The sequence below is a fragment of the Lepidochelys olivacea genome, assembly GCF_965140295.1.
Source record: "Lepidochelys olivacea isolate rLepOli2 genome assembly, chromosome: 10".
In the NCBI taxonomy this organism is placed as follows: domain Eukaryota; kingdom Metazoa; phylum Chordata; order Testudines; family Cheloniidae; genus Lepidochelys; species Lepidochelys olivacea.
In genome coordinates this window covers 70,055,363-70,063,225 of record NC_140420.1, presented here as the reverse complement: position 1 = coordinate 70,063,225, position 7,863 = coordinate 70,055,363, and the positions used below count along the sequence as shown (strand labels likewise).

General features: G+C 53.6%; 1 protein-coding gene across 1 annotated transcript; it reads left to right on the top strand.

The window, feature by feature from the left end:
• The first annotated feature begins 1,982 nt into the window (after positions 1–1,982).
• Positions 1,983–6,715, top strand: LOC311527681 (ras-related and estrogen-regulated growth inhibitor-like protein). Its single transcript, XM_084641891.1, has 4 exons — positions 1,983–2,179; positions 2,814–2,867; positions 3,436–3,512; positions 4,728–6,715. Exons 1-4 carry the CDS (start codon positions 2,041–2,043, stop codon positions 5,151–5,153), a joined length of 696 nt encoding a protein of 231 aa, XP_084498017.1. The 5' UTR covers positions 1,983–2,040; the 3' UTR covers positions 5,154–6,715.
• The last annotated feature ends 1,148 nt before the right edge of the window (positions 6,716–7,863 follow it).

Here is a 7,863-nt window from a genome sequence, read left to right as displayed (position 1 = left end):
GGATTGGTCCTGCTTTGAGCAGGGGGTTGGACTAGATGAGCTCCTGAGGTTCCTTCCAACCCTGGTATTCTGTGATCACCCCTCATCCCCCAGTCCTGCCACCCCCAACCAGCATCATCAGCCCTCCCCTCCCCAGCCCTGCCATCCCTCTCCAGGGTCATCAGCCCCTGCCACCCCAACCAATGTCAACAGCCCCCCAGCTCTGCTACCCCCCCGAGTCATCAGCCCCCCAGTCCTGACACACCCCCCCACCAGGGTCATCAGTCCCCTGGCCAGCCCTAACACCCCTCCCCCCACCAGGGTAATCAGCCCTCTCCAGGGTCATCATCCCAGGAGTCCTGCCAGCCTAACCAGTTTCATCAGCCCTATCCCAATCCTGCAACCCCCCTGGGTCATCAAGGTTGTCACTCCCCCCAGCCCTGCCACCCCCAACCAGCATCATCAGACCCCCCCAGTCCTGCCATCCCTCCAAAACCAGGGTTATCCCCCCCAGTCCTGCCACCCCCCTACCAGAGTCATAAGCCCCCTATCCCTGCCATCCCCTCCCCAGCCCTGCCAACCCCCACCAAGCCCTGCCACCATCCTGTTCCAGCCAGGGTTATCAGTTCCCCCAACCCAGCCACCCCCTTTCCCCAACCACCCCTTATCCCAGCCCGTTAAACACTGCCTGATCTGGTGTAGGCACTCTGGCTCTCAGGAGTGATGGGGAGGGCTTACATGGCGGTGTCTTTGTGGCTTAGTGCAGGGAGGGCTTTTATTGCATGAACCCCCTTGGGATGGGGTGTGCCAGGCTGAGGGTGGTATGAAGAGAGGTGCTCAGGAGGTGGAATGGCTGGGACAGAGGGGCCAGGGGCTGATGTGATGCCAACTGTGAAGGGCAGAGTTGTGAAGTGCTCTGAAGGGTTGGTGCAAGAAGCTTGAAGTTGGTGTGGTAGAGGACGGGGAGCCGGTGGAGGTGACATGGTGAGAGCGCTGGGCAAAGCAGGTAACCAGCCTTGTGGTCTGAGGAGGGGTGACGAGGGTGAGATTGGCACAAAGACACCTCCTTGATGTCATCCCTGACAGGGGCCTGGGACTCCGCTCAGCCAGTACAAATCCCCTCATTCAAAATACGGTGCAGTCTCGGCCCTGGTGAGAGGTCATGGACAGGAGTTACAGGCTGAGTGACCGCTCTGGACAACTGGGTTAATTGTGCTCATGTCACAAGTGAAATGAGCTTGGTGATCTCAACTAGTGAGTGTTTGTCCACATCACAGAGTCATTGCACATAACGGCACAATTAGAAGTCCCTGCTTGTGCGACAGACTAGGTCTGGGAATGTTATAATCAGGAATGAAGTGTGTGTGTGTGGTGAGGGGAGTTGGTGGCAGACTGGAACAGGAGTGGGGAGCTGCATGTCATAACAGATGTATCAGCAGAGCGGCGGGGGGTGGGAAGGGAAGCACTGGAATAGCAGGGGGTGCTGCAGGTCAAGAACAAGGTGTCTTCGCAGAGTTATGGGGTGTGTGTGTGTGAAATACCCACCTTCCTCGCCAGAAGCCCCATAATACATCCAAGGATGTAAGAGCAAAGTGGGAGGAATGCAGCCCTGGGATGCCTGCGGGGTGAGGTACCATGGATGGACTGTCCTTCCAAATGACATGCCAAAAGCATGGAAGGAGCTGGCGGCCTGCTCAGCTGAGGATCCACTATTGGACATGGTTTGGAGAACAGCTGCTGAGGTCAGACACTGCTTAGCCCCATCAGGATCCTCCCAGCCCTCTGCTACTGCAGGGTCAGGTTTGGGGTCTTTCTTTTAGGATGATTTGATTGGTATCAAAGTTGGGATTTTTTAATCTTGGGAATCTTACAATGAATGGTTAGGTCTGCCGCTGTCACCCCCTGCAAGTTTTGGGAATGGTATGGCCCATGCAGATTACTCCCTCAGTGAGGGCTAGAATAAGAAGAGAGGGGAGTCATTCTACCTCAAACAGTGGAGAGGACTGGCAGACAGACAGACAGACAGACTCTGCTGAGAGAGAGAGAGAGATCGATTTACAAATGGTTCTCCGAATCCCTCTGCGCAGAAGTGCCAGCTTCACCCCAGACCACCAGCCCTTGATGGAGATGTCCAGTCCCACCGCGCTGAAAATGGAAGCGAATATGCTAGTTATGGGAGCAAACAGCGTGGGGAAATCAGGTAAGAACTTTAATCACCAAAGGAAGAGCAGGGAGAACATGGAAAACTTCCTAGCTGGGAGATCCTTGGAGCTGGAGAAAGCTCCCCCAAGGGAAGGGATATGACTGTGAGCTAAATCTTAGGGACTTTTAAAATCGAACTGGACAAAGCTTGGAGAATAAGCTGTAGGGAACAACCCTGCCATAGCCAAAAGACAGTGGAGATGGGACCTGTTTGGTCTATTCCATCTCAAAGAGCTGTGATTCAAAGTGGGAAAGCAGAGTGCATCCTCTGAGACAAGAGAGTTCCTTGATGGGTATGTTCTGTAAGTGAAAATGCTTCCTAGTCAGTTTCAGTCCATTGAAATGCTGGTTCAGGAGAGTTCCTGATCTATTCATCCTCTCTTAGCAAACTTGCTGGTTCGGCAACGTGTGAAATAAAATACAGAGATTGTTCACACGCAGCTCAGTGAGAGTTTAGTGGATACAGAAATGGAGAGATGGCTTCATTGCAGAGCAGGCTGTCCATACCAGGCTGGTGGCTGGTGCTGAGCTGGGTTCAGGGTAGTAATCGCTCCACTCGGGTTTGCAAGGGAGCTAAAAAATGTCATCTAAAATCCTTAGGTTTTTTTTTTTTTCTGTTCTCTTCTTTGAAGCCTTGACGGTGCGTTTCCTTACCAGGCGATTCATTGGGGAATATGGAGACATGGGTGAGTTTCATGCTGGGGGCTTGCATGTTAACTTCCCCTTGTCCTTGTGGGGTGTGAATTGACCAATTTGGAAAAGTCCTGATTTGTGTGACTGGGTCTATCTGTGGGATTTGGCTGTTTCCTGAGCCATCTCTTTTCCTCTCCAGGGTTCTTGCCTGCTAACTGCAGGCTTAAGGGTTAAATCTACTCATCAGAACCAGTTTGTGCATTTAGAAGCGTTTCTTGTAGAGATGCGAGGAGCTCCTGCGTGACCCGCGTGGAGCAGCTAGTGGGGACGCAGGTGCAAGTGCACTGACTGAAGGACAAGAGGGAGATAGATACTCCGACAGGTTGGGTTATTGGATGGCAGACTCTCTGGCTGAATGCCAACATGCTAGGTGTGGCTGGTGCCTTACATACAGCACAAAGGCCGTGGTCCTTGCCCCCTGGAGTCTGATCTCCCACCTGGAGGAGAGGGGGTGTGTGCAGCAGGGAGGCAGTGAGTGCGTGGCAGGGTTGTCATTGAGAGGACACGGCTCTCTGGTTGTCTGTGATCTATACATGCAGTGATTTCTGTGCCTTTTGGCAGAATCCATCTACAGCCACAGCCTGGCAATGGAGGGCAGAGAGATCCTCGTCCACATATGGGACGTCCCCTGTTCACAGGTGAGGGGCCTCTGCTGCTGCTGTCTCACATTCTTGCCCCCAGGAAAAACTATTCTCCTAGCTAAGAAAACCCAAAGGCAAACCATGGACTTGAAGCATCAGCCAGACTGTAACCCCTACTTCCGACTCTCCCCAACATGACTAACCTTTGGGCCAACCAGGTGGCTAGTAGGCAGCTTGCAGGGATAGCGCCTCTCTCATGCTTCCAGCTGGAGGGTAAAGGCCTTGGGACAGCAAAGACTGTATTCCCAGGCTAGCACCAGTGCAGAACTTGCCACCCTGCTCCACTAGTCCTGGATGGGAAAGAAAGGGGATGAAGCAGCAGCTAGCTCAGTGCTGGACCTGATTGAATTCACCCCCCCCCCCCATACTGGTTCAGTGGACGTGGCAGGGAGTGCCAAGCGAGGTCCTAAGCTGAGAATGCCAAACTCGTATAACCTGCAGCCAGAGCAAGCATGGCCAAAAGCCCTCTTTGCTCCACACGATGCGAGGTGAGGATAGCAAGCCTGACTCTTGTCTCTTCCCAAGTGTTCTGGCCTAGCCTTGGTGGGCTCTGCCAGGTATCGCTCCTCCCCTTCCTTTTACATTGAGGTTGTTGCTCTTCTCATTTCCCCCTCACCTTCCCTGTTTCTTTCTGCCCACTAGGGTGTTCCTCCCTGGGGAGGATGTGACTGTCACCCCCTTCCCTTGCCCGCCTGTCCAAAGACAGGGTGTGCTGCATCTCTGCCAGCATGGAGTCAGAAGCCTCCAGCTGCTCTTGAGCCTGGATGCTTTGCACAGAAGGGCAGTAAGTTGCTGCTAGTTGCAAGCACAGCCTCCTTGAACCAAACTGGTGGAAGGGCCCCTCCGCTCCCCTCCTGGGAGTCGAAGGTGGCTTGGTTTGGGTATAGGAGGTTAGGTGGTAAAAACTTTACCTTTGGGTTATGGGTACCAGTCTAGTTTATGGTCGGGGCTCAGCCCCTGTGCTGGCCAAGACCAGGATCAAAGTCTCTCTCCTCCTGCAGCTGGTGTTTCCAGATCGGGGTTGACGTGACCGGCAGAGGTCACTACCCAGCTGCAGTTGGCCTGTATGTTGTTCAGAGGGGAGTGTAGGAGCTTCAGTTTCCAGCCCAGCCGGATGATCGTGTGACCTTTGTCAACACTAACATCCTCCCCAGAGACTCACTCATTTATCAAACTCCACCCCATCTTCCTGTCCCATCTCTCCTCCCCCAGGACTGGGTGGATGAGAGCTCTGCCAAGGAAAAGCGAGTCCAGTGGGCAGATGGCTTCGTCCTGGTCTACAGCATCTGCGACCGTGCCAGCTTCAATGTGCTGCGCCCCAAAGTCCAGGTCCTCAAGGCAGCCAAGGAGGCTCTAAGCCAGGAGAAGGTGCCTATCGTCATCGTGGGCAACAAGCGGGACCTACACCACCAGCGGGCGGTCTCCAGTGAGGAGGGCCGTCTCCTGGCACTCTCCATGGACTGTGAATTCTATGAGGTCTCTGCAGCTGAGGCTTATCATGGGGCACTCATGGTCTTTCAGGGGCTGGCGGAGCGCATCTGCGAGGCCAAGCTGGCATTGAAGAAGGGCACTGGGATCCGCAGCATTGTCAAAAGCATGTCGGCTGTGTTTGCCCGGAAGAGGACGGACTCGCTCTGAGCTGGAGCCTGTTTGTTACTTCCCCATGTGCTGCCAGCTGGAAAGACCAGGGTGCCCAGCCTGCTTCACTAGACTAAGCCCTCCTACCCCTGTGAAAAGAGCCATGTACTCTATATGAGGAGTCAAATGGATTCCCCCAGCCTCACACCTGAGAGCCTCAGGAAAATGGCTGAGTCTGCCCCTGCCATCATATATATACCAGTGCAACCTGGGGTCTTTATAATTCAACACCTAGGAGTCCATACTGTCCATCCCCAGGGGGTTGGGCCCTGTTATACAGTGACTAGCATGGTGTCCAATTTAGCTATAAATGTGCCACCCCTGAGCTTCCACCCTTTCCCTTGAGGACAGGATTCCTCAGCCAAGCAGTCTGAATATTATGTATATTACAATAGCATCCAGAGACTCCAGTCAGCACCGGTGCCCCGTTGTCAAGCTCACAGGCTCTCTTAGTTTTCACTCTGCTAAATAACTCCCTTCCCCTCCCCTCCCCTCCCTAATATTGGAAAATACCAGAGCATCTTTCTGCTGCTTCTGGGAGGATCTTACCTCCCCCAGTTCCTTTGGTGGGGAGCTGCCACTTCCTCTCAATACAAATGAGTGGGAAGGACCAGCTGTCTCCTAGTCCTCTGTTCCAATCTCAGCTCTCTCAACTGGGAATCTAGGAGCAATGACTTGGGCATGTGGCTGTTTGTATCTGTCTTAGGTACTTATTATGGTCTCTATCACCATAACATCTGAGCACCTCACAAGACTGCTGTGAGGTGGGGCAGTGCTATTAATCCTACTTTACAGAGGGGGAACTGAGACACAGACACATTAAGTCACTTGCCCAAGGTCACACACAGTCTGGTAGATAAGGGAATTGACCCCTGGTTTCCAGAGTCCCAAGCTATTGCCCTGACCCGTAGACCCTCCTTTCTTCCCCTTCACAGGGACGTGGTATTGGGTAATGCTCCTTGTAAGCATGACTGATGCTGATGTGGTTCTGGAGTGGCTAGTGGGTGCACGCTGCATGTACAGAGGGTGGCATCTGTATCTGCCCATTGGTGTTTCTCAGCATCTCAAATGTCTGTATCTTCAGCCGACACCAAAGCCCCTGGGATTCAGGGAACGTTGTCAGCCTCTGGTTCTGTGCCTCTTCTCTGTGCAATCTCGACTAGTTACTGAGCTGTCACAGTGCCTGGTGTTGTCTGTGCCGACCAGCTCCTTCCCCCAGTTCTTTTGCTGACAGCAGAGGTTTCTGTTGTTTAAACGATGCATTAGACATGCATGTAAGATTGGAGACGTGGCTGGTTTCCAGGGCTCTAGCATGGGATCCAGTGTATGCTAACCTGGTCCCTGCTGGGAGCCACCGTTTGTCTGTCCCTAGATGGTCATCAGGCAGGGCCTGTGAGTTGAAGGAAGGGCTAGGTTCTCCCCACAGATGGGCTGAAAACCAGTAAAATTTCTCTATGAATGTGGAGCGGCGTCTCTGCTCCTTCTACCCCAGCCCCAGGGCTGTAAAGGTTGAGCGTAAATAAGAGGGTGCGTCTGTAAACACAGTGATTTCTACTGCAATAAACCCCCTTTTTATAGGAAGCTCCTGGCTCATCACAGCCTTGGTTTTTGTGCAGGGGAAGGGGGAACACGCCTATGGAGGAGGTGGGTGAGGATAACTGCCTTTTGGCCTAGCCTGCCCTAGAGTGTGACAGACCAAGGGCAGAAATCTGGGCACCTGCTGCAATTTGGCTAAATCTTCCTCTTGCTGTAGTCCCAGGCCCTTCACTATTAACCCAGCACAAGTCAGCTCAAACTGTCCTGGTGAACTTGTGCCTTTTGCTGGCAGCCCAGCTAATCCGGCCGGTTTGATAGCTGTGAGGAGCTGGACAAACTATTCTTTTCTCCCTTGGCTTCTGTACACAGCCCCTGGTTTGGATCAGAGTGCTATGGAACAGCGTGTATACGATGAGCTGTGTGTGGTTATTGTTGGACTGGCATTGCAACGCGAGGGGCTCAGCACCTTAGCACCAGGCCCCCAACCTTGTGCTGCTGCGTGGCACTAACTTGTCGGATTTTAAATAGTTTTGGGTTTCAGATCAAACCTGTGAGAGTGCTGATGGAAGGCAGAGCCTGGCTCAGACTGGTCCTTGCAGCGCTGGAGAATGAGTTGGACTGTCCCTGTGTCCACACTTACAGAGCGGGGCCCATTGCCTGGATTTGCAGAATCCCCAAATGTCTTGGCCCATTAGCCCTCTGGGGCCTGGCACTGTCTGGAGCACTTGGGAGCCAGGGCTCTGGAAAGCCACGCTGTAGGAGCAGGTGCTGCCTGAGCCTTTCTCCATACAGAGTAAAGAAAAAACACTACAACAGCTGTGCTGTGTGACTGTGGAGTGCAGGCGAGGGCAGGAAAGGCAGGAATCTCCTGTCCCTGCTGTACAGCAGCTCAGCAGAGAGAGCTACGGTGGGTGCATGTTTCCCTGCCTATGGCTGGAAGGCGGCCTCAGCAGCTCCCAGCAACGAGTATGGGACAGGACAGCTCCGTCTGGCACTGCCCTCTTGTTCCAGGTCTGAGTAGGTTAGTCACATCCATCAGGGCAGCCCCAGCCCTCCTGAAAATAGTCACCCCTCCGTAAAGACAGAGAGCTGGAGGGGAGGAGCATCTCCAGCTAGGCCTGTTCCCTCCCATCACCTAGTGCGTGGGGTGGGGAGACTATTGAGGTGTGGGCGA

Bases quoted from the DNA above. Each gene is read 5' to 3' on its own strand.
- LOC311527681 (XM_084641891.1), top strand. From the start codon at position 2,041: ATGGTTCTCCGAATCCCTCTGCGCAGAAGTGCCAGCTTCACCCCAGAC. The intron at 2,180-2,813 runs GTAAGAACTTTA...TCTTCTTTGAAG, and splicing joins AAACAGCGTGGGGAAATCAG to CCTTGACGGTGCGTTTCCTT. The intron at 2,868-3,435 runs GTGAGTTTCATG...GCCTTTTGGCAG, and splicing joins TGGGGAATATGGAGACATGG to AATCCATCTACAGCCACAGC.